The sequence below is a fragment of the Schistocerca nitens genome, chromosome 2 (assembly GCF_023898315.1).
Source record: "Schistocerca nitens isolate TAMUIC-IGC-003100 chromosome 2, iqSchNite1.1, whole genome shotgun sequence".
NCBI classification, from domain to species: Eukaryota; Metazoa; Arthropoda; class Insecta; order Orthoptera; family Acrididae; genus Schistocerca; species Schistocerca nitens.
The window spans coordinates 891,902,125-891,928,280 of NC_064615.1; the positions used below are offsets into that span (position 1 = coordinate 891,902,125).

At 45.4% G+C, this 26,156-nt stretch overlaps 1 protein-coding gene across 1 annotated transcript in view; it reads right to left on the reverse strand.

Moving 5' to 3' along the window:
* Window positions 1-25,056, reverse strand: part of LOC126235421 (NFX1-type zinc finger-containing protein 1-like) — a 46,116-nt gene extending 21,060 nt beyond the window's left edge. Inside the window, exons 1-4 of the mRNA XM_049944144.1 lie at window positions 23,586-25,056; window positions 23,297-23,510; window positions 12,722-12,822; window positions 12,503-12,598 (exon numbers count right to left, since the gene is read on the reverse strand). Coding sequence (XP_049800101.1) covers window positions 12,503-12,598; window positions 12,722-12,822; window positions 23,297-23,510; window positions 23,586-25,056 — 1,882 coding nt within the window. The remainder of the gene's footprint in view (window positions 1-12,502; window positions 12,599-12,721; window positions 12,823-23,296; window positions 23,511-23,585) is intronic.
* Window positions 25,057-26,156: the final 1,100 nt, after the last annotated feature.

Below are 26,156 nucleotides of genomic sequence, written 5' to 3' on the forward strand. Positions count from 1 at the left end.
CAGACTGGTGAGAGTGAGGAACTGATGGAATTGTAGAATGTACATTCTTGCAGATGCCAATTATAATGGTAATCTGATTAGGTGGGATAGCATGTGCCAAACAATAATTTCAGAAAGAGGAAGTGTGACTGGAGTTCTGCTAGGACAAATCCATAATTGTTCAAGTGCACTTCAGTGATTTTATTCGAATACACCACCTGGAAGACAGTCTGGCTATCTGCTGACGAAACCACTGATTCTTGCGGCTGGTATATGGTGCACGTCATAGTAGGAAAACTCTCTGCTGATAAGGCTGGGCGAGGACACCTCATACTGTGCAAGGAAGTGGAACGAACGCCACACACCACAACTGCATGCACAGTGCACGAAGCATTGTTTAAGTTTTGGCAACATTGAATAGTTTACAATAAATTATAGGTAATATAAGAGTGCAGTTTTTCACATCATATCCTGAGCCTATAATTAGTTTTTCACATCATGCCCCAAGCCAATAATAAAAGAATTTGTAAAATCCTTTGATTTTCTTTAGGTGTGCTATGGAGAAGTGAAGATCAGAAATGTGAGGAGAACAAGGTTTTGGCCATTGTGATGGATAGTGCCGCATACATGCTGAAGGGCACAGAGTGGTTGGTTGGTTGGGTGGAGAAGGGACCAAACTATGCGGTCGTCAGTCCCTCTGACCTTAGATTAACTAAAACCGATAAAATCCTACATTAGGAGAGGGAACTACAATGTCCATAAAATGATAAACTAATGACAGGGAAGAAAGGAAAAGGGTGGAAGAAGAGGTGAGGGAAAGAAAGTGACTAATCACAGGGGTGGGAAGGAAGAAGCACAGGAGACAAGAGAGATGCTCAAGGCATAACAGACCTCGTAAAGAAAGGAGTGGGAAGGCAGAGGGCCAGGGAGAACCACCAAGCTCAGTTGAAGCCAATCCAGTCAGGGCGAAGGGGGGAGGAAGAGGGCCTGCCACCCCTCCACTCACCAATAAGGTGGAAGGTCCCTCCCTTAAATAAAGCAATAAAACCCCCCATCACAAATAAAACTTAAAACGAGATCCTCCGGTGAGGCATTGTCAGCCAACACCACGGGTAGCGAGTATGGAAAGCTAAAAGTCCGTCGTAGGGCGGCTAAGTTGGGGCAGTCCAATAAGATGTGAGCCACAGTCAATATCGATCCACGACAGAGAGGAGGGTCCTCATGACGGAGGAGATAACTGTGAGTCAAAAAAGTATGGCCAATGTGGACCGTCATAGGACGACAGAGGCCTTACGAGAAGCCCATAAGGAGGACCGCCATGGAGTAGTAGAATCCTTAATTGCCCTGAGCTTGTTCGGCGAAGAAAGAGTGATCCATTCTGCATCCCAAAGGCCCAAAACCTAATGACATAATGCCAAGCAAAGGTCTATTTCTGGAATGCCAACAGCAAGAGATGGCCTGGTAATAGCTAATTTAGCCAGTTGATCGGCAAATTCATTGCCAGGAATCCCAACATGGCCTGGGGTCCAAATGAAAACCACTGAGCATCCACCTTGAGCGAGGAGAGGAAGGGAGTCCTGGATAGCAATGACCAACGGGTGGCAACGGAAGCACTGGGCGATAGCACACAGACCGCTCAATGAGTCACTACAGGATAGCCCCGAGCAGGGGCGGATATGGTCCAGTGCATGCAAGATGGCTACCAATTCTGCAGTAAAAACACTACAGCCATCTGGCAAGGAACGAAGTTCCGTGCATCGCGCATAAGCGTAAGCAAAACCAGTGCAGCCAGCAACCGTGGATTCATCAGTATAGATCACTTCTGAACCCTGAAAAGAACTGAGGAGACAGGAAAACTGGTGGTGAAGAGCCATAGCAGGGACAGAATCCTTTGAATCAAATGAGAGATCAAGACGAGCTGCGGCCGAGATACACACCACAGAGGGGTAAGTGGGTGAGCGGAGAAGAAAGGCAGTAAATGAAATTGCTGGAGCTCTGAAAAGAGCTACTGAATGCGGACACCCATGGTAGGCCCACATCCTGGCCGCCGCTGCGGCAGGGTGAACTCCATGTCTGAATAAAGGAGACCATAATTAGGGTGCTTTGGGGTACAGCGAATGCGGATCACATAAGATATCAGCTGCTGCTGGCATAAAACTCACAGTGTTGGATCTACATCTACATCTACATCCATACTCCGCAAGCCACCAGACGGTGTGTGGCGGAGGGTACCTTCAGTACCTCTATCGGTTCCCCCTTCTATTCCAGTCTCGTATTGTTCGTGGAAAGAAGGATTGTCGGTACGCCTCTGTGTGGGCTCTAATCTCTCTGATTTTATCCTCATGGTCTCTTCGCGAGATATACGTAGGAGGGAGCAATATACTGCTTGACTCTTCGGTGAAGGTATGTTCTCGAAACTTTGACAAAAGCCCGTACCGAGCTACTGAGCGTCTCTCCTGCAGAGTCTTCCACTGGAGTTTATCTATCATCTCCGTAACGCTTTCGCGATTACTAAATGATCCTGTAACGAAGCGCGCTGCTCTCCGTTGGATCTTCTCTATGTCTTGTATCAACCCTATCTGGTACGGATCCCACACTGCTGAGCAGTATTCAAGCAGTGGGCGAACAAGCATACTGTAACCTACTTCCTTTGTTTTCGGATTGCATTTCCTTAGGATTCTTCCAATGAATCTCAGTCTGGCATCTGCTTTACCGACGATCAACATTATATGATCATTCCATTTTAAATCACTCCTAATGCGTACTCCCAGATAATTTATGGTATTAACTGCTTCCAGTTGCTGACCTGCTATTTTGTAGCTAAATGATAAAGGATCTATCTTTCTGTGTATTCGCAGCACATTACACTTGTCTACATTGAGATTCAATTGCCATTCCCTGCACCATGCATCAATTCGCTGCAGATCCTCCTGCATTTCAGTACAATTTTCCATTGTTACAACCTCTCGGTACACCACAGCATCATCTGCAAAAAGCCTCAGTGAACTTCTGATGTCATCCATCAGGTCATTTATGTATATTGTGAATAGCAACGGGCCTATGACACTCCCCTGCGGCACACCTGAAATCACTCTTACTTCGGAAGACTTCTCTCCATTGTGAATAACATGCTGCGTCCTGTTATCTAGGAACTCCTCAATCCAATCACACAATTGGTCTGATAGTCCATATGCTCTTACTTTGTTCATTAAACGACTGTGGGGAACTGTATCGAACGCCTTGCGGAAGTCAAGAAACACGGCATCTACCTGTGAACCTGTGTCTATGGCCCTCTGAGTCTCGTGGACGAATAGCGCGAGCTGGGTTTCACATGATCGTCTTTTTCGAAACCCATGCTGATTCCTACAGAGTAGATTTCTAGTCTCCAGAAAAGTCATTATACTCGAACATAATACGTGTTCCAAAATTCTACAACTGATCGACGTTAGAGATATAGGTCTATAGTTCCGCACATCTGTTCGACGTCCCTTCTTGAAAACGGGGATGACCTGTGCTCTTTTCCAATCCTTTGGAACGCTACGCTCTTCTAGAGACCTACGGTACACCGCTGCAAGAAGGGGGGCAAGTTCCTTCGCGTACTCTGTGTAAAATTGAACTGGTATCCCATCAGGTCCAGAGGCCTTTCCTCTTTTGAGCGATTTTAATTGTTTCTCTATCCCTCTGTCGTCTATTTCGATATCTACCATTTTGTCATCTGTGCGACAATCTAGAGAAGGAACTACAGTGCAATCTTCCTCTGTGAAAAATCTTTGGAAAAAGACATTTAGTATTTTGGCCTTTAGTCTGTCATCCTCTGTTTCAGTACCATTTTGGTCACAGAGTGTCTGGACATTTTGTTTTGATCCACCTACCGCTTTGACATAAGACCAAAATTTCTTAGGATTTTCTGCCAAGTCAGTACATAGAACTGTACTTTCAAATTCATTGAACGCCTCTCGCATAGCCCTCCTCACACTACATTTCGCTTCGCTTAATTTTTGTTTGTCTGCAAGGCTTTGGCTATGTTTATGTTTGCTGTGAAGTTCCCTTTGCTTCCGCAGCAGTTTTCTAACTCGGTTGTTGTACCACGGTGGCTATTTTCCATCTCTTACGATCTTGCTTGGCACATACTCATCTAACGCATAATGTACGACGGTTTTGAACTTTGTCCACTGATCCTCAACACTATCTGTACTTGAGACAAAACTTTTGTGTTGAGCCAACAGATACTCTGAAATCTGCTTTTTGTCACTTTTTCTAAACAGAAAAATCTTCCTACCCTTTTTAATATTCCTATTTACGGCTGAAATCATCGATGCCGTAACCGCTTTATGATCGCTGATTCCCTGTTCTGCGTTAACTTTTTCAAATAGTTCGGGTCTGTTTGTCACCAGAAGGTCTAATATGTTATCGCCACGAGTCAGTTCTCTGTTTAACTGCTCAAGGTAGTTTTCAGATAAAGCACTTAAAAAAATTTCACTGGATTCTTTGTCCCTGCCACCCGTTATGAACGTTTGAGTCTCCCAGTCTATATCCGGCAAATTAAAATCTCCACCCAGAACTATAACGTGGTGGGGAAATCTACTCGAAATATTTTCCAAATTATCCTTCAGGTGCTCAGCCACAACAGCTGCTGAGCCAGGGGGCCTATAGAGACATCCAATTACCATGTCTGAGCCTGCTTTAACCGTGACCTTCACCCAAATCAATTCACATTTCGGATCTCCGTCAATTTCCTTCGATACTATTGCACTTCTTATCGCTATAAACACGCCTCCCCCTTCACTGTTCAGCCTGTCTCTGCGGTATACATTCCAATCCGAGTTTAGGATTTCTTTACTGTTTACGTCTGGTTTCAGCCCACTTTCTGTCCCTAGTACTATATGGGCGTTGTGACCGTTTATTAATGAGAGTAGTTCTGGGACCTTTCTATAGACGCTCCTGCAGTTTACTATTAGCAAATTAATATTGTTATTCCCTGTTGCATTTTGCCTACTCCTACCTTGTCGCGTCTCAGGAGGCGTCTTGTCGGGCCTAGGGAGGGGATTCTCTAACCTAAAAAACCCCCATGTGCACTCCACACGTACTCCGCTACCCTTGTAGCCGCTTCCGGCGTGTAGTGCACGCCTGACCTATTCAGGGGGACCCTACATTTCTCCACCCGATAGCGGAGGTCGAGAAATTTGCACCCCAGATCTCCGCAGAATCGTCTGAGCCTCTGGTTTAAGCCTTCCACTCGGCTCCAAACCAGAGGACCGTGATCGGTTCTGGGAACGATACTACAAATTGTTAGCTCTGATTCCACCCCGCGAGCGAGGCTTTCCGCCTTCACCAATTCCGCCAACCGCCTGTACGAACTGAGGATGACCTCTGAACCCAGACGGCAGGAGTCATTTGTGCCGACATGAGCAACAATTTGCAGTCGGGTGCACCCTCTGCGAGAAGGCTAAGTACGGGGCTAGTCCGGAAGGCACCAGTCGCAAGTTGGAAACCACAGTAGTGGATGGGGTCTAGTATCTGCAGTGTCGAAGGTGACCCAGAACCATAGACACAGGACTTCCATAATCGAAACGAGATTGTACCAACACTTGATACAATCGCAGGAGAACACAGCGATCTGCACCCCAGGAGGTATTGCACAGACACCTAAGAACACTGAGATCGGACCAGCATGTCCTCTGCAGCTGGCGAAGATGAGGGAGCCATGTCAATCGGGCATCGAAGACCAGACCCAAGAAGTGATGGGCGTCCACCACCTCGAGGGGCTGGCCATCAAGGAAAAGTTCCGGACGGGGACGGACTGTACAGCGATGGCAGTAATGCATGACACATGTCTTGGCCACTGAAAGCCATGGGAGAGAACCCATGAGTATGCCCGACAGATTGCCCCCTGTAGACGGCATTCTGCAGTGCCCGTTATAGGGGAGGCAAGGTAGATACAAAAATCATCAGCATACAAAGAGGGGAACACTGTCGGCCCAAGAGCTGTCACCAGACCATTAATGGCTATGAGAAAGAGAGGGATGCTCGGCACGGAACCCTGTGGAACCCCATTTTCTTGCCGGTGGGGAGAGCTGTAGGAGGAGCCAACTTGGACCCGAAAAGAGCGACAAGAAAGGAAGTTACGGATAAAACCGGGCAGAGCGCCATGGATGGGCAAAAGCCGACCGGATAGCAGACTCCAGGTGGACCAAGTTATCCACCGTAGAGCGGCCACAGCGAAAACCACTTTGAGTCAATGACAAAAGGTTGCGGGATTCAAGGATCCAAAACGGCCACCGACTCACCATGCATTCTAGGAGCTTGCAGAAGGTGTTAGTAAGGCTAATTGGATGGTAGCTATCCAACTGAAGAGGCAGCTTCCCTGGCTTCAACACCGGGCAACAATGCTTTCCTGCAACTGGGTAAGAAAGACTCCCTCACTCCACAGACGGTTGAAGAGAGTGAGTATATGACGGTGGCCAGCCACCGATAAGTGTTGGAGCATTTGGTTATGTATCCACTCTGGTCCAGAAGCTGTGTCAGGACAAAGGGCGAGGGTGCTGGCAAATTCCCACTCGCTGAATGGGGCATTATATGGCTCCGAGCAGTGAGAAACAAAAAACAAAGGCAGTCGTTCTGAACGCTCTTTCAGGAGAAGGAACTGGATACTGAGCCGATGCTGAAGCTTGAGCAAAGTGTTGAGCGAAATTTTCTGCTACAAAGTCCGGATTGGTAAGGACAACACCATGCACAGAAAATTCCTGCAATCCCAGTGGAAGGACGGTGGCCAAAAATACGCCTGAGTTTCGCCCAGACTTGTGAAGAGGGGGTGTGTGGTCCAATGGCAGCTACATATCATTCTCAGCAAATCCGTTTCTGAAATTTGATTAGGTGGCGGGCCCGAGCGTGGAGTCATTTAAAGACCAGAAGAGCAGTAGAATGGTGCCGCTTGAAGTGTTGAAGAGCACAGCGGCAGTCTTTTATGGCTGCAGCAATTTCTGGAGTCCACCAAGGGACTGTCTTCTGGCGGGGGGGAACCTGAGGAAGAAGTGATTCCTGAAAACAGCTGCTGAAAGGTTGGCGGCAGTCCAAGTCTGAGTACATTCATCAACGCTGGCATGTGGCATTACAAGGGGGGCCGAAGCAGAGGAGAAGGCACCCCAATCAGCCTTACATATGGCCCACCTGGGAGAGTGACGGAGTGAGAGACACTGAAGGTAGGTCAAAACAATTGGGTAAATGGTCGCTGTCACATAAGTCATTGTGGACGCCCCACTGAATGGAGGGAAGAAGGCCGGGATTGCAGATGGAGAGGTCAATGGTTGAGAAAGTGCCATGTGCCACACTAAAGTGTGTGGGAGCGCCTGTGTTTAGTAAACAGAGGTCAAGCCCTGCCAGAACAGCTTCAAATGTCCTGCCCAGGGCAGTAGTCGTATGACTACCCCAAAGAGGGTTGTGGGCATTAAAGTCCCCTAATAACAGGATGGGAGAAGGGAGTTGTTGAAGAAGGGTGGTGAGGGCATGGGATGTGGGTTTTACAGATTGTGATTGGAGTGGCCAGATGGACCCTGAGAGCAATGGCTTCCAGAGTGGTATGGAGGGGAACCCATTTACTAACAATGTCCTTGCGGACTAAGGTGCAAACACCACCAGAAGCCCGCAAGGGGCCAATTCGGTTCCGACAGAAAGTGTGGAACCCACGAAGGGCAGGTGAGTAAGAACTGACAAAATGGGTCTCCTGGAGTGCAATACAAGCAGCAGAGTAGAAGGAAAGAAGGGGCTGCAACTCTGGAAGGTGACGCAAATATCCACTACAATTCCACTGGAGGATTCTCAATCCGGAGTCCAAAGTGGAAGTGAATGGTCCGGAGTCGGTCACGCCACCGAGTCGCTATCCGTCACTGATAAGGATGGGGTAATATACACATAGATGGGGTCAGACTCTGTTGGTTCACTGACTGTAGGAGAGGAAGGCTGCACCTCAGGGGGGTACCAGAGGGGCCTTGCCCTTGTTCCTGCTTATTCTCTTGGGAAGGACGAGAAGGGCAGACTGCAGCGAGGGCACACATGGAATTACACTGGGCAATCTCGGCGCCCACTGGCTGCGGATCACGCTGCCAATGTGGAGCAGTAGATCGCCTTTCAGGGGGGTGGCAGAAAGAGGAGTTCCGGGAGGGAGCTCCACTACCAGCGGCTGCCGAAGGAGGGGAGCACTTCTCCAGTGGGGGAGGGGGAGCAGCACCCGAAGGGGTGGGTGTGGGTACTGAGGGGGAGGGGAAGTGGGAAAGGGGGGAGGAGGAGGAGGAGGCTGAAGGCATGGGGCAAAGGGGGTGGGCTGTGAAGAGGAGGGGTAGGAGGGGGAACGGGCGTAACTGAAGCAAAAGTAGAAGTCATAGACACGGGATGGAGCTGGTCATATTTCTGACGAGCCTCAGTGTAGGTGAGCTAATCTAAGGTTTTGTACTCTTGAATCCTTCTTTCTTTCACAAAAACTGGGCATGTAGGCGAACGTGGAGAATGCTGTCCATTACACACATTGGCGGGGGAGCATGGAGTCACCACAGAGGGGATCAGTGGTGTAGCAGGAAGACATGTGCCCAAACCGTAAGCATTTAAAGCATCTCATCGGAAGCCGAATATAAGGTTTTACATCACACCGATACACCATTACCTTGACCTTCTCTGGGAGGACATCCCCCTCGAAGGCCTGGATAAAGGCGCTCATAGCGATGAGATTGTTTGGAGGGCCTCGCTGCACATGGCAGATAAAACGAACTCCTCGTCACTTGAGGTTAGTACGGAGCTCCTCATCAGTTTGCAGAAGAAGATCTCAGTGAAAAATAATACCCTGTACTGAGTTCAAAGATTGGTAGCGTGTGACGGAGACTGGAACGTCACCGAGATGGTCACAAGCCTGCGGGGTGTCAGATTGGGCAGCAGAAGATGTCTTGATGAGCAAAGCACTGGACCGCATTTTACTCATCAATTCAACTTCGTAATACTTATCTTCAATAATCTCCACGAAAAACAAAAGCTTGGTTGTGGCAAAACTACTGCCATTGGTCCTGGTACAAACCAGGTACCAAGGGAAAGGTTTCAGTCCAAGCCGGTGAGCTTGACCCTCCTCCCAGGGGGTGGCCAGGGAGGGGAAGGCCGAAGGATCAGAAGGAGGAGTGTCATGTCTGCTACCACTCTTAGAGATGGCCACAGAATGGCCAGGATGGTGAAGCTTTTGTCGCTTCATGCGCAAGATGTCCGCCCTAGTACCACCCACTCCGATCAGGGGCTCGCCCCGTGGGCACCACCCAGCCACAGCAAGAGCCGTCTGGCACAGCGCCCATTGCTGGGAGTTCTGGCACCCCAAAACGATGAGCATTGACTCCTGGGCATACACGAGGTGTTAACAGCTCATGTACTAGTAGTGTGATCCCTGTGGTTTCAGGGGGCTCGGCTAAGTGGGTACTTGACAGCCCAACCACACTGACTGGCTACCGTGCTGGTGACCTAGTAGGAGGGGGGCCAGGGTGCAAAAGTAAAGGGGAGGGGAGGTGGAGAGAAATCTGCACCATGGAAGCTAGGTAGGGAGTTCATCTCCAAATGGCTCACACTGAACGGAAAATTTTGGAAATGGAGATCAAACCCCAAGGGGACCAAAAATGCTGAAAAGGAGATGGAAACAGCAAACTAAACAATAGCCCAGACCAAAACAAAGACAGGAGTATAGCCAGGTTGACATAAAAAAGTCCACTAAGAGGGAAGAGAGGGGGCAGGGACAAAGGAGCAAGGATAGAGAGGGAGTGGAACAGGGATGGTAATGTAGCCTGGAAAGGAAAGGAAAGGAAAGGAGACTGCAATAGCTCGGGGCCCCGTGCGCGCCACACACGTACCCACAAAAGGACTGTGGGACCCCAGGGGGGAGGTGGGGGCGGGGCGCAGAGTGTTTCTGGTTGTTTTACCCTAAAATTATTCACCTCACATGTCTGGCTCATTGCATCCATCGAGTCACTGAAGAGGCCAGAGCCAGACTGCTAGAGGTCAACAGCCTTATATTTTCGGCAAAGAAGGTTTTCATCAAGGAACCAAGTCAAGTGAGAGCTTTCAAGACTGCTTACCCTGACTGTCCTCCTGCCACCTGAACCCGTCTTGATAAGGTGGGGAACGTGGATTTCAGCTGCTATTATGCAGACAACCACAGAAACATTGAAAAGGTATGGATGCGTATGTAGTTCTGGATAAACTGAATAAGCTAAGAAAACGAATACAACATAAAATTCCAGTATTAAGCTTATTTATCTGCACAGCAGTTTTCAGCTTGAAACCGACATTCACTAGATTACTACTTTCTAGTTCCAGGTCCTAAAGGGCTTTGAAGATAGCGAAAATTTTGCCATACCAAAAGCCAAGGACGTCCTGAAGAATTCCAGTGTGTTACACTCATTCAAGCGCATTTGGGTGGCCTTTCAGACCTAACTGAGAAACTTGAGCCTCGTAACATCGAAGTTATGAAGACAGTGGCAATCAGAGAAGGACTCAAGATACAGAGCAAGAGTTGGCCAGGTCCGATCAGTGAGAGGCTTAGGAGAAAAATGGTTGCAGTTCTTCATAGAAACGCTCTGAGAATCTCGATGATTTCATGTCGTCTGATGTCACCGCTCTTAAATTTTTTTCCCGTAGTGTCATGTGATGTTGAACGATCATTTTCAAGATTGAAAATGTTATTATCTGACCACAGGAAAAATTTTCATGTAGACAATATGGAAAAAATGTTGGAAGTTCAAACAAACTATAATTTTCAGAATTTACCAAACATATCGTATAAGTACCTATGTTATACTTCATTTTATTCATTGAATTGTAGCCATTATTGAAAATATTTGATGCTTATTCATTAATTTTCCCAAGTAAGATGCATATTTTAAAGAATTTAAGAGAAATATATAATTACAGAATTTTAGCTGCATATTTAAAGGCATATACTTGCAGGTAAGAGCATATTTTAACTGCATATTTCGAGGAGTTTTGGCACATATTTCATGGGTTTTAAGTGCATATTGATCCGAAACACCAGCTATTAGAATATGGAGTATAACATTTGTTTGATTATGTCAATATTTTGACTCTCCAGAATATGACAAATGTCGTAAGTAGAAAGTGAATGACAAACAGTACGAGGAAAAATGGGCAATTATTTCATGAAAGTGAACTGAAAGCAAGTGATACAAGATAAAGGGTAATTTTGAAGGAAAAGGAGGAGGGAGAGGAAGAGAAGGAGGAAGAAGGGAGGAAAAAAATACCACAGAAACACCCTAATCAAGCATAAAATACAACATTTTCCCTATCCCTACTTATTAGCAAATCTTACAAAATAATTTAATGATGATGAACTGTATATTCACTTGAGAAAACTGTAAAATTCTGTGACAGATTTGCTAGCCAGTACTTATTCTCAGGAGGCGAAAGTTTGGCTTTATTCACATATAACAGTACATGGAATTACCCTAGCTCTTGGAACTATTAGTTCCTTCCTGGAGAGGAAAAAGGGGTGGGTTGGGAAAGTTTAGAAAGGAAGTGCATGTCACTCAGACCCAAGGATGAGACGGAGCACACCTGTTGTGAATATGCAAGGAGAGGAAGATGAAAATGGAGGAGGGAGCAGTTCTCATAATTTCAAATTACTTAGAACCAAAGATTGAAATTTACTTTTTGCTACACATCAAATAACAGTTTTCTTGTTAGTTTCGCTATGTTAAACTTAGCGTGCTGAAAAACAAGTGGTCTATGGAAATGTAAGTATAATTATCAATGGAGTCTGTAAAATCTGTTTCACCTTGTTGCTCTATTATTTAACTCATCTCACATCTCTGAATGCATATTTCATGATGGAATCCTAGTAACATAATGAATGAATGAATGAACAATTGTACGTGCTCCCAAAACAGTTAACTCCCACTCCAGGATGGTATTTGTGCGCAAATGCCAGAGATTAGGACAGAATTCAACAAGTGAGAGTGTAGCCTCAGATCTCCGACTTCTAAACTGAATGCTTACTACTTTAACATTTATCAAATTCCAAATGGTTTTCCTGTAGTTTTATTTCCCGTGTAAAACCTAGTACTTGTCAACACATTCACCTGCTTTCCGTGCCTCCCTATCGCATTCCATTCACATGCTAATGTTAAACTGCCTTCTCCTTTCTCAAACCTTATTAACTTATGGATTTCCACCTGCTTTTTCCACCACTTTGTTCATAAAATTCTACCTATAAAGTGGCCACCTTTGTAATGGTTACTGGTCCTCTTCAAATTTTCATTTTGCCAAAAATAATCACATCTCTCCCGTTTGATACTGTTACGTTCATAATGCCATCAATTCAATGTTTGATCTCTTGAGAAAAAAATTAGTGATTCTGACAGCTAGAGACAGCCAATTTTTCTTAACTTATTACTCAACTACAAGGAACTAACGATGAATAAAGGTAAACCCAGGAAACAGCTACAAAACTATTACACTGAAGAGGGATTAAATCTGAGTTTTTACTTACCTATTCGTGGTTTCAGTTCCTGCAACAAAGACTGCTTCCTTGCAGCACCAGATGTTGTCAGGCCAACAACAAGGGCATCTTGCATTATACAGAGATCTGCAATATCACGTATTTCATCATATCGCATACACAACTGTTTGTATTGTGCTTGTAACTGCCACACCCTCTTCATGAGAGTTGAGTGTAAACATTGACACCAATATTTGTACAAATACCAACGTTCTTCTATGTTAAGATCCCAGAGGTTGTGAACACGTGTCAATCTCTCAGTAACATGTCCATCCATACTGACATCCTGTGTAAGGCGGTTCTTGAAGAACCTATAAAAGATAATGTGATTTGAATCATGCCTAGTGCAAATTCAATGCATTGCTAGTTCACAGTTACATAATTCAAGAAACTGAGATTCATATTCAACTACCTGTCAACATCTTATGCATACTTAGGTGTGTGATGACAGAATGGATAATGGTCCTAAGATTTTTGATTTATATTAAAGATTGTCATTTTCTCTCTTACTGGAGGGCAGAAACTTTTGTGTTCTGAGGTACCAATGAACAAATATAAATAAACAAGTTAAAATGAATGAATAGTACATTTCAAGTAGTTGAGTTTCAGAAACAGAGGGAGACTATTTGAGAAAGAATGTGGCAAATGGTGCAAGGGAGAAAACTTTTTCAACACCGACACATTCTCATGTGTCTCCCAGTAACATATGTCCTCTGTAACATTTAGTGATAGTTCAGCATGAATTTCATATGAAAGAATAATTCTTTTCTTCTGTCATTTCAACTCAATATGCAAAGTGATTAAAGAAGACCTGTATATTCACCGAAGGTGTTTCGTTTGTTTCTTGTATCAGAATGTGTTATTGTTTCTAGTATCTGAATGTGTTACTCAGAGAGTGGAGGAGAAATGTGTCGCTTCAGGGGACATTCACATTCATCACAGTGCACGAACACAATATGATGTTGCTGTCAGACAGGTCAATTGGCTGAGTGTGTAGCCCTGACCTGAACTCAAAAGGGTGCTCATACAAACATCTGGACCCAACCATCTGGCTCTCTCTTCCTCTGTTCACATCATTTGCAAAACTTAGTTGATTTTACACATTCCAAAGTTACTGGGATGTACTGCAGTAGCCACCAGAAAGATCACGGGAGGCGCACATTGGCACGGCGCGCCACGGACGGTAGTTGCTGCAAGTAGAGTCCCGTCCACCAGAGGGCACGCAAGAATTTGGATGCGACCTCTGCCGGCATAACAACCACAACAACAACTCCGGCAGCACGGGCCGTGCCCAATGAGTTAACATCGGGCACGCCTAGGACACAGTCCCGGTCTACGCTAAGTGAAGTGCGACGTAAACGTGAACAGTGTTACTACAAAATTGGTGACGAGTAGGGTCGTTCTTTCGCGTGTTGCGTCGTTGTTCCGGTTTCGCAGCTTCTCCACGGCATAGAGGATTTGGTGTGGGTTTTGGTTGCGCAGCAGACGGAGCTCATGGCCACCATGAAACAAGTGCTTCCGGCGATGCTCTCCGCGCCGTCTGCTCCGGCGCAGTTCCCTCATCCCTTTCCCCCGTATGACGAGACGGCGGAGGATTGGGACGCATATGAACATCGCCTTCGGCAGCATTTCCAGGCGTTTCATGTTGCCGATGCGGAGGTATGTCGTGCTCTCTTCTTGTCTTGGATATCTAACTCGCTGTATCAAGTTTTGCGGCAGCTAGCGCCGTTGCAGGAACCCACGTCCTTGTCTTTTGATGCATTGTGTTCGTTGCTGTCTTCATATTATCGCCACCGCACGCATGTTGTGGCGGCTAGGGTCGAGTTCTATCAATGCAAGAAACAGCCCCATCAGTCTTACCGGGCGTGGGCCGCTACCCTGCATGGTCTTAGTCGCAAGTGTCATTTTGTCACGGAGCAGTCGCGAGAGTCGTATGCCCACGTTATGGTACGCGACGTCATTGTTCGTTCGGCCCCTGATAGGGAGGTCCGGCAACGGGCCCTGCAGTTAGAAGACCCTTCCCTCGAGGAAGTCCTGTCCATTGCTCAATCGTATGAAGTCTCTCACGCAGCAGGTCAACAGCTGGAAGCATGGTGCGACGTCGCGGAGGTTCAGGGCGGCGCGGCCGTGTCCACTGTGTCCGGGGTGGACAACGTGCGAGCGGTATAATCCGGCCATTACGGCCGCTCCCGCACGGCGCGTAAACAGAATTCCAGCCGCCAGCCCCTGTTGCCGTCCTGTGCGTCGTGCTATATACATCATGATCGGTCAGAGTGCCCCCAGCGTTGGGCCGTTTGTCGCAAATGTAATAAAAAAGGTCACATTGCTAAAGTTTGCCGCTCAGCCTCAAAAGAATCGAAGGAATCAGGTACAGAGGACATGGACGTTGACATTCAGGAAGTTTCATCGGGCCAGGCTCCCGACGCATCGGCACGCAAACTCTTTATCGAGGTGTCGGTTCGGTCGTGCCGGTTACAACTGCAAGTAGATACGGGCGCGGCAGTTTTGTCGTTGAATGCACAAACTTATTCCGACCTTGGATCACCCCCGTTGGCGCCAGTTTACCGGCGTCTACGTGGTTATGGTCAACAGTTCATTCCCCTACTGGGTCAATTCACTACCGACGTGACTTACAAATCAGTCACTCGGCCTATTACTTTTATTGTTGTCAGTGATGCGAGCTCCGCTAACCTTTTTGGCCTGGATGCCTTTCAAGCTTTCGGTTTTTCTATCGCTGACACCATACAGTTGGTCTCCGAAGACGTTGCCTATCAATCATTGGAATCTCTGATCATAGACTTTCCAGATATTTTTGAGGAGGGCCTGGGGCGTGTTTCAGATTTTGAAGCTCACTTAACGTTGAAGGCGTCGGCTCGCCCGCATTTTCTACGCGTGAAGCAGATCCCCTTGGCTCTCCGCCCTCAGGTAAAGGAAGAGCTAGACCGGCTGACAGCCCTAGGGGTCGTTCTCCCCATTCCTTCCAGTGAGTGGGCTTCGCCCCTTGTTATTGTAAGGAAGCCCTCGGGAAAATTACGTCTTTGTGGCGATTTCAAGGCCACCATTAATTCCCAATTGGTGGTGGACACCTATCCTTTGCCTCGTGCTCATGAATTGTTCTCGCCGTGGCGGGAGGCCAATATTTTTCGAAAATCGATCTGTCAGAGGCTTATCATCAGATACCACTTGATGAGGACTCCAAACGGCTGGCGGTCGTCAACACCCCGTCTGGCCTTTACCAATACCAGCGGTTGGCCTTTGGAATATCCAGTGCCCCGGCGATATTCCAGCGTTATCTTGAGCATGTCACGTCGACAATCCCTCATTGTATTAATTACCTGGATGACATAATTGTCACAGGCCGCAGCACGAAGGAACACTTGCACAACCTTCGCACCCTCTTTCTCAAATTCAGGTGTGGGCTTGCGTTGCAACCTGCATAAGTCAACCTTCTTCCAAATGTCCATTGAGTATGTGGGCTACACCATATCTCGGCACGGCATCCAGCCACTAGGAAGTTTGGTCCAAGGTATCGTCAACCTTCCTCGGCCCGCTTCGCTGAAAGAGTTACAAGCTTTTTTAGGCAAGATAGCCTATTACCACCGGTTCATTCCCAGGGCTTCCACTATAGCCCACCCCCTGTACTGCCTTCTGCACAAGGGTGTTCCTTTTGATTGGTTGCCTGCATGCGAGCGAGCGTTCACCTCGTTGAAGGGCCTCCTCACGTCAGCCCCTTGTTTGGCTACTTTTGATCCCCATAAGCCGTTGGTCCTGGCTACAGATGCTTCGCAGTATGGGGTGGGGACGGTCCTGGCCCATCGCAACGCAGATGGTTCCGAGCAACCACTGGCGTTTGCGTCTAAAACGCTTAGTCCCGCTCAGACCCATTACTCCCAGGTGGAAAAAGAGGCTTTGGCCATTGTCTACGGTGTTACCAAGTTTCACCCTTTCTTGTATGGCACGAAGTTTCAGTTAATCACTGACCATAAGCCGTTAATATCGTTATTTGGCCCCGCCTCTCAGATTCCGGATAGGGCGGCCCACAGACTACAGCGCTGGGCCTTGTTCCTCTCAAGTAAGATTATGACATTCATTTTCGCCCTAAAGGACAGCATGCCAACACCGACGCTCTTTCCCGTCTTCCGGTGGGCCCGGATCCTACGTTCGATCGAGAGGAGATTATGTGTTTTCATTTGGATGTGGCGTCCCGCCAAGCGGGTGATGGCTTCCCGATCACTAGTTCTCGAGTCGCCAGGGAAACGGCGGCTGACCCGGTTCTCCGGCAAGTAGTTCGCCTCATTCAGCAGGAGTGGTCATCCCGCCCTCTGGGCCAGGCCTCGGACCCTCTTCGTAATTATTTTCTTCTACGACACCGCCTCTCGGTCTTGGAAGGAGTTCTCCTTCTGGCTACCGATGATACAGCTCCTCGCGTGGTTGTTCCTGCAAGTTTATGAAGGGAGGTCCTCACGTTATTACATGCGGGGCACTGGGGTGTTTCCCGTACTAAAACCTTGGCTCGCAGACATGTGTACTGGCCCGGTATTGACAGAGAAATTGAGCACTTGGTGGCCGCCTGTTCCCAGTGTGCAAGCCAACAAGCATCTCCCAGGGCAGCGTTCTCTTCATGGCCACCGGCAACCCAAGCATGGGAACGTGTTCACATCGATTTTGCGGGCCCGTTTCTTCATGGCTTTTGGCTCATTGTCATTGATGCTTATTCCCGATTCCCATACGTGGTTCGCTGCTCCTCAACCACTTCAGAAGTTGCAATCCAGGCACTAGAAAAAATCTTTTCTGTGGAAGGTCTGCCAATCACCCTGGTCTCGGACAATGGACCGCAGTTTATTTCGCAGACCTTCCAGGATTTTTGTAGGCGCTTCGGTATTCAGCACGTTTGCTCTCCCCCCTTCCATCCACAATCGAATGGGGAAGCCGAGCGCATAGTGCGCACATTTAAGACGCAGATGAACAAGTATGTGCATGAATTTCCTGCGGAGGAAGCATTGACGTTTTTCTTGACGGCATACCGGACCACGCCAATGGGAGAACGCAGCCCCGCAGAGCTCCTCCATGGGCGTCAACCTAGGACTCTGCTGCACCTGCAAGTTTCAGCAAACATTAATTTTTCAATGTTTTTCTATCTATAACGCAAGATATATATCATGGATCAGGCTTCCTAGAGCTATAAACTTCAGACAAAAACCCCCTTCATGATTAAAAGTTTTACAGATACAGAAGTGTGAACAATAACAACAGTTGTTATTGTTGTTGTGGTCTTCATCCAAAGACTAGTTTGATGCAGCTCTCCATGCTACTCTATCCTGTGCATGTCTCTTCATCTTCGTGCCTACATCTGCAACCTACATACCACTGAACCTGCTTACTGTATTCATCCCTTGGTCTCTCTCTCTCTCTCTATGATTTTTACCCCACAACCATGCTTCCCTCCAGTACTGAATTGGTGATCCCTTGATGCCTCAGAATGTGTTCTACCAACTGCGCCCATCTTTTAGTCAGGTTGTACCACAAATTTTTCTTCTTCCCAATTCTATTCAGTACCTCATTAGTTACATGATTGACCCATTTAATCTTCGGCATTTTTCTGTAGCACCACATTTGAAAAGCTTCCATTATCTTCTTGTCTAAACGGTTTATCACCCATGTTTCACTTCCATACATGGCTACACTCCATTCAAATACTTTTCAGAAAGGACTTCCAGACACTTAAATCTATACTCAACTTTACAAATTTCTCTTCTTCAGAAACACAGTTCTTGCCATTACCAGTCTACGCTTTATATCCTCCGTACTTCAACCATCATCTGTTGTTTTGCTTCCCAAATAGCAAAACTCATTTATTGCTTTAAGTGTCACATTTCCTAATCTAATTCCCTCAGCAACACCTGATTTAGTTCGACTACATTCTGTTATCCCCATTTTGCTTTTGTAGATGTTCATCTTGTCCTCCTTTCAAGACACTGTCCATTCTGTCCAACTGCTCTTCCAAGTCCTTTGCTGTCTCTGACAGAAATACAAAGTCACTGGCAAATCTCGCTGTTTTTATTTCTTCTCCCTGGACCTTAATTCCCACTTCAAATTTTTCTTTGTTTCCTTTACTGCTTTAATAGTACAAAACAAAAAATTTATCCCTGGTTCAATAATGTAAACATAAACATGCACTGGTTTTGTGTCCCTCACTTATATTAGTATAAGCAACATTGCACAATTTTTTCGAGCTGGTGTTTTCAGTCACTAAATGAGGACAAATAGTATAAGTTATATGACAAAAATGTCCTCCACCAACATCCTCTCTTAATCCTCAAGTGTTTTAAATATGGACAAAGAGAGAAAAAAGGCAAACACATGACGCTGTATGTGTGCGTCCTCTAAGGAAGTGTTTCTGTTATCCATGCCATATGTATAAACTTACTTTTAGAGTACAATATTTAACTTGTCACACCCACCAACAGTTTTAGACCATAAGTACAATATATTAAAAGCATACATGATCTGCTATAGCACTACAAATCCTTAATTTAAAACTTTTCTTACAAAATGTTCACCATTATCATATAATTTACTTTTACTGACAATATGTAGGTTGATATTAATAGTATTTCATTTCTCAGCTTCAGAAAGTCAGAATATGACCATATGATCACAACGTAAGTAAATAATACACTCCAGTTTTCAAGTAATTGCAATATTCGATTTGACAAACAGGCAGGCAATGAAAGAGACAGCAGTGAGTCATCTGGAAAAAACAGGACTGTTATCTCATCTACTCTCACTGTATGTGGGATACAACATGAGACTTACAACAGGGCTCATAATATTTGAAGTGTCTAGGTTACTGCGCAATACAGAAGTGCCACATGGTGTGGTTGATTAATGGGCGAGAGCCAGAAAATATATCCGGCAATTCAAAATTAAAACAGTTTTAATTTGCCAGCAAGTTTTATCTCAGTGCACACTCTGCTGCAGAGTGATAATCTCATCCTGGAATTCAAAATTAAATTCATATTTTGTCTGAGGATTATTTTGGGCGCCTTTTGAGTTTCACTCTGGGAGTACTTTGTGTGTGCGAAGCATGCAAATCTGCACCGCAGTTAACACTCAGCATTAGGTGTTAATTTGTTTGTGAAACCACACAGAACACAGTGCTAATGTTCAAATCAACCTTCAGGCTGCCTGCCTCACTCTCTAAAACTGCGAAACAATGTAAAGCCCAGAATGGAATGTAACAATATTATGAAAAGGATAGTCGCTACTCACCATATAACAGAAATGCCGAGTTGCAGATAGGCACATCAAAAAGACTGTCACAAATTAAGCTTTCGACCAACAAGGCTTTTGTCAAAAATAGACCACACACACAAACACAAACAAACAAACACACACACACACACACACACACACACACACACACACACACACACCACAGCCTCTGGCAGCTGAAGCCAGACTATGGGTAGCAGCAGCAGCAGAGCATGAGAGGCAAGGCAACTGGATAGGGGTAAGAAGGAGGCTGGGGCGGGGAGGGTCAGGGATAGCAGGGTAGGGGTGGGGGATGGAGAAGTGCTGCTGGGGAGCGTGCAAGGACAAGGTGGAGAGAGAGCATGGCAGCTAGGTGTAGTCCAGAGGTTAGATGGACGGCGGGGTAGCCAAAAAGCAGAGAAGTAAAATGACAGGGTCTGTTAGTGGAATAGGGATCTGTGTAGTGCTGGAATGGGAATAGGGAAGAGGCTAGGTGGGTGAGGACAATGACTAACAAAGGTTAAGGCCAGGTACTCCAGGGAGAGTTCCTACCTGTGCAGTTCAGGAAAGCTGGTGTTGGTGGGAAGGATTCATATGGCAGCAGTGAAGCAGTCATTGAAATGAAGGATGTCATGTTGGTCGGCATGCTCAGAAACAGAGTGGTCCAGTTGCTTCTTGGCCACAGTTTGCTGGTGGCCATTTATGCAGACAGACTGCATGTTGGTTGTCATGCCCATATAGAATGCAGCACAATGATTGTAGCCTAGCTTGTAGATCACATGACTGATTTCACATTGCCTTTGATGGGATAGGTGATGTTTGTGACCAGACTGGAGTACACTGTGGTGGAAGGATGTACGGGACAGATCTAGAATCTCAGTCTATTACATGGATATGGCCCATGAGGTAAGGGGTTGGGAGTAGGGGTTATGTAGGGATGGACGAGTATATAGTGTAGGTTCAGTGGACAGTAGAATACACATTGGGAGGGGTGTGAAGGTTAGTGGGCAGGACATCTCATTTCAGGGCATGACGATAGGTAGTCAAAACCCTGGCAGAGAATGTAATTCAGTTTATCCAGTCCCAGGAGGTACTGAGTTACGATGCAAATGCTCCTCTGTGGCTGGGGGAGACTTCATAGGATGGTGCCACGCGGGTGCCTATAGCTGTACTCCGGATTTGTTTGTAGGTAATGCATTCAAAGGAGAATTAATTGTGGGCGAGGATATAGTTGGTCATGGCAATTCGGAGGGAAGTTGTTGGATGTTAGTGTAAAGGGAGGTGGCATCAATAGTGATGAGCAGGGCACCATGTGGTAAAGGAACTGTGGAGAGTTGTTGGAGGAAATGGTTGGTATCTTTTATATAGGAGGGTAGGTTCCTGATAGCAGGCTGAAGTTGTTGGTCTATGGGAGCAGAGATCCTCTCAGTGGTGGCACAGTAACCAGCCACAATGGGGCATCCTGGGTGATTGGGTTTGTGGACTTCACAAAACACGTAGAAGGTAGGAGTGTGGGAAGTGGTAGGGGTGAGGAGAGAGATGGACTCTGATGAGTGGTTCTGGGATGGGCCTAAGGATTTGAGGAGAGGCTGGAGATCCTGCTGGATTGCTGGAATGAGGTCACTGTGGCAAGGTTTGTAGGTGGATGGAGTCCTTCTGCCAGGTAATCCTTGCATTTCAAAACAACAATGGTGGAACTATGTCCATAGAGGGATTTGGGCAATGATGGTGAGGCAAGGTTTGAGTTTAACAAATTCTGGAAAGTTAACAGGGGATGATTTGGGGGCAGTGGGGGTGGATCATGGTTTGATGCAGGGAACCCACATGACACCGTCCTATGCCAACCTATTCATGTGCCATGTAGAGGGAATCCTTCCTACACACCCAGAATCCTAAACCCCACACGTGCAACAGATTCACTGATGATATCTTCGCAATCTGGATGAAGGGTGAGGACACTCAATCCACATTATTCCAGAGTCTCAACACCTTCTCCTCCATTTGCTTCACCTGGTCCTACTTCACCCAACAAGCCACCTTCCTGGATGTTGACCTTCACCTCAAAGATGGCTACATCAGTACCTCTGTCCATATCAAACCTACTAACCAACAGCAATACCTCCACTTCGGCAGCTGCCATTCGTTTCATACCAAGAAGCCCCTTTCGTACAGCCTAGCCACATATGGCCACTGCATCTGCAGTGATGAGCAGTCCCTCTTGAAATATACCGAGGGTCTCACTGGGGCCTTTACAGACCATAATTATCTTCCCAACCTTACACAAAAACAAATCTCTTATGCCTTACCTTTCCAGTCACCCACCACTTCCCAAAGTCTCAGCGTCCAGCCACAGAGGAGCATTCCCCTTTTAACTAAGTACCAATCTGGGACTGGAGCAACTGAATTACATTCTACACAATATACTTGTCCATTCCTACGCAACCCCTGCTCCCAACCCCTTATCTCATCGCTCATATCCCTTTGATATACAGATATGCAAGACCTGTCCCACACATCCTCCCATCACCGCATACTCCAGTCCAGTCACAAACATCACCTATCCCAACAAAGGCAAGGCTACCCTTGAAACCAGTCATGTGATCTACAAGTTAAGTTGCAACCACTGTGCTGAATTCCATGAGGGCATGACAACCAACAAGCTGTCTTTCTGCATGAATGGCCACTGACAAAACGTGACCAATAAACAACTGGTCTACCCTGTTGCTGAGCAAGCTGCCCAACATGACATTTTTCATTTCAATGACTGCTTCACAGCCTGTGCCATATAGATCCTTCCCACCAACGCCAGCTTTTCTGACTTGCGCAGACGGGAACTCTCTTTGCCATATATGCTACGTTCCCATAACCCTCCTGGCCTCAACCTTTGTTAGTCATTGTCCTCGCCCATTTAACTCCTTCCCTGTTCCCATTCCAACATTACACAGTCCTCTATTCCACCAACACTGCCAGTCTTCCTTTTTACAACGCTCCTTTTTCACAACCCCCATCCTCCCCCTAACCTCCCGACTGCATCTAACTACCCTACCCTCTCTCCATCTCGTCTCTGCACACTCCCCAGTAGCACTTCACCATCCCCCACCCCTAGCCTACTATCCCTCTCCTCCCTTCCCCAGCCTCCTCCTTACCCTTACCTTTTGTGTGTGTGTGTGTGTGTGTGTGTGTGTGTGTGTGTGTGTGTGTCATCTATTTTTGACAAGGGCCTTGTTGGCCAAAAGCCTACTTTGTGACAGTCTTTTTGTTGTGCCTGTCTGCGACTCAACATCTTCGCTATATGGTGAGTAGCAACTATCCTTTTCATAATATTGTAAGCAAATATTTGCAATGAGAATGAATGGTTGACATTAGCTTACAAATTCACTTACAATATTTGATTATTGGTTTTATAATAGTGTGTATGATAGCAGTTTTACATACAGGATATTATTTTTGAGGAAGCCTGTGAAGTCTGTAGTACATTGCAGTAACATATTTTGTTGAAAAATAGGACACACATGAACTTTAAGATGTTACCTGTAGAGGCCTGTGTTATACAGCCACAGCTGCTGATACTTCAGGAAATCCTCCTGGTTATCTCGAGAACGCTCCATCTGCTCTTGACAATATTGACTGTGTGCACGAAGATGTGATAGCTCAAGGGCATATTTTAACTGTATTGTGCTTACAGTTTGTATAACCAGATTGTATTCATCATGGAATACATTAATGTTGTTGTCATCATCATCATCTTCAGCACCCATGTTATCACCAGCTTCACTACATAAATCATCAAGACTTGTACTATTACAGGAATTTGCCTGACCCTGCTGAAATTCATTATCTGGATTGTCATTTCCATCTCCCTTCAACCATTCTATGAAAAGTTCATCACTGACTGACTGTTTATCTATAAATGATACAAGTTGTTTATCAGTAAGTCCCATTTCCTTCAATGAAGAAACACTGACTACCCCCCAGTTAGCCATTTTATCTATATCTCGTTGCAGAGAATGAATGTGACTGATGACATCTTGCATTTGTCTGAATATCTCCCTGGTATGTGATGTAGATAATTTCAGTGCACGAGTTCGTCTAATTTCTTTCAGATTATATGGCTCTAGAGCTTTCGACTGTGATTGACCACCAATTCGAATTATTCTTGTTGTATGTTGTAAAGTGCCTTCCAGGACTTGATCCAGAGCATGGTTAGTGTAGCAAACTACAAGAATAGGTCTATGGTTAATGTTCCGTATGTTTTGGTTGTTGAGAAAAGTATGCATTATCTTCAATCCCAGGAAAGTTTTGCCTGTTCCTGGTGGTCCCTGTATTATAACAAACTCCTTTGTCAAAGCAGATTTGAATGACTTGTACTGTGAAACATCCAAATTCAGTTCATCTTCTGTAGGCCAAGCATCCATTTCAGTAACAGGCACTCTGAAGTCATCAATGTTGTACACTGCTGAATCTGGATTTGCATATATATACCGGGGTAGACTCACTTCTGTAATCCCATCAACAATATAAGGCTTCATTGGAAATTCTGTACATGGCATATTCTGCAATGCATTTAATACCTGCCTGTATGGTTCAAAGTAAACTTCGCTTTCTGCTACCGTAAAAAATTCATAGAACATGTTTGAGTCTATTTCGTCACAAAGTTCAACCACAACGCAACCCTTCTCTAGCTGTTTCTTATCCCTGTCCAGCACTGTACCAAAAAAGAAGGTACCAAAATTATCTCGTGTAAAACACAACAAAGAACCAAACATAAAACGTTTGGAATGTTCCCAATGAATATTTTTCAGCTTCCTTTTGGTATCAAAATTTAATAACACACCTACTTTTTCTTTAACAGTTACAGTGTTTACAAACTGAGCATCACGATATATTCGCACATTGTCAATCCTCTTAAATCTTTTCTGGCCTTGAAGACAATGTTCCATATATTGTGCTATACCCTCACGTAAAGGACCCACAAAGTCTTCTCTCAACAAGCGGAACTGGACGTCTAGGTAATGTTCAACATCAATATATGCCCCTTTGACGATGCTAGGTCGCAAAAATGGTTTGTTGGCAAAATCTTCAACAGTTGGGAATATACTGTAGTGTCTAAAATTATCAGGGGGCTGCAAATATTGGAGCTGCTCCATTTTGCTACTTGTTTTTATTGGACTGTGTTCATATTCTTCTCTCTTGCTTTTTAGCTGCGCAATAACATCTTCAAGCTTCTTCTTAATGTCATCACAGTTTATGTTTTGGTATCTCTTAGCTCCTTCTATGGACAGTTCTGTCATAATAAACAGATTATTAAATTTTTCACATGCAGTTTGTGGGAGTACATTAAGAACTGTTTCATAAAATATTAGAAGATTTTCTAAGAAAGGCAATATTTTCGATTTCCTCGACTGCTGTTCAGTTGGAATTTTGTTGATTTGTCCTTCAAGCTGGTTTAAAAAATATGGCTGGCATGCTATAATCAAAACAGTTGTTTTGTTGTGTTGAAACCCAGCTGCACAGACTTTTTCTGCGAGGATTCTTATTGTAAGGTGTATTAAATCAGGGCTCATTTTCTTTTTTAACATATCATCAAACCCAGTTTTAGAGCTTGCTAATTTTACAACAACATCTATTGGATCTTTATCAATAAGATTTTCCAGAAACTTATATCCAGTCCCTTTAATTGAGCTAAAAGATTTCTGCTTGTCTTCAAACCATGATCTGTTCCTAACAAATCTAGAACTAGTTTCATCAATACAATGTCTGTGAATGCCCGTTTTGTATACGCCTCCTGCAGCAACAGATTTCTCATCGGAATGTTGGGCACCGGTTTCAAAACTAGCTTTTGTTGAACTATTGAGCTGATCACGGGAACTCCACTGAACAGTATTTTCCTTTTTTTTGCTGTCATGTGATAATAAATGACAATTACTTCCCGACTGTTTTACACTGGTACCAAACCACTGAGTAACACCTAAGTTCTTATATTTTGAAGGCAACCTACCACGACCACTTTTGTCAACATTACTGCATGTTTTCTTATTATTTTCTCGCTTTTCAGTTGCAGCAGTAGAAGAAAGACTGCCCAAAAAAAAACTGTGTGTATCTTCTTCTTCTTGCCTCCTGTCTTTGGGTTCAAATGTCTTTCGCGGGGCAGAGTGAGGACATTTGTGATCTCTTATTTTTCTTCTGATTTCTTTACTGGCAATATCACACACAGAAAACAGTTTGTCTGAGAAACCTTCTGCCATATCTGCACCAATGAAACTGTCCTGGAATAAATAAAATAAAATACAATTAAAATAATCTATTCTCAAAACACATTTTTACATACTATGTTCTAGTAGAAATGTAGATGAATAATGTTTCTATTAAATTTCTCAAGCCTGATTTCCCT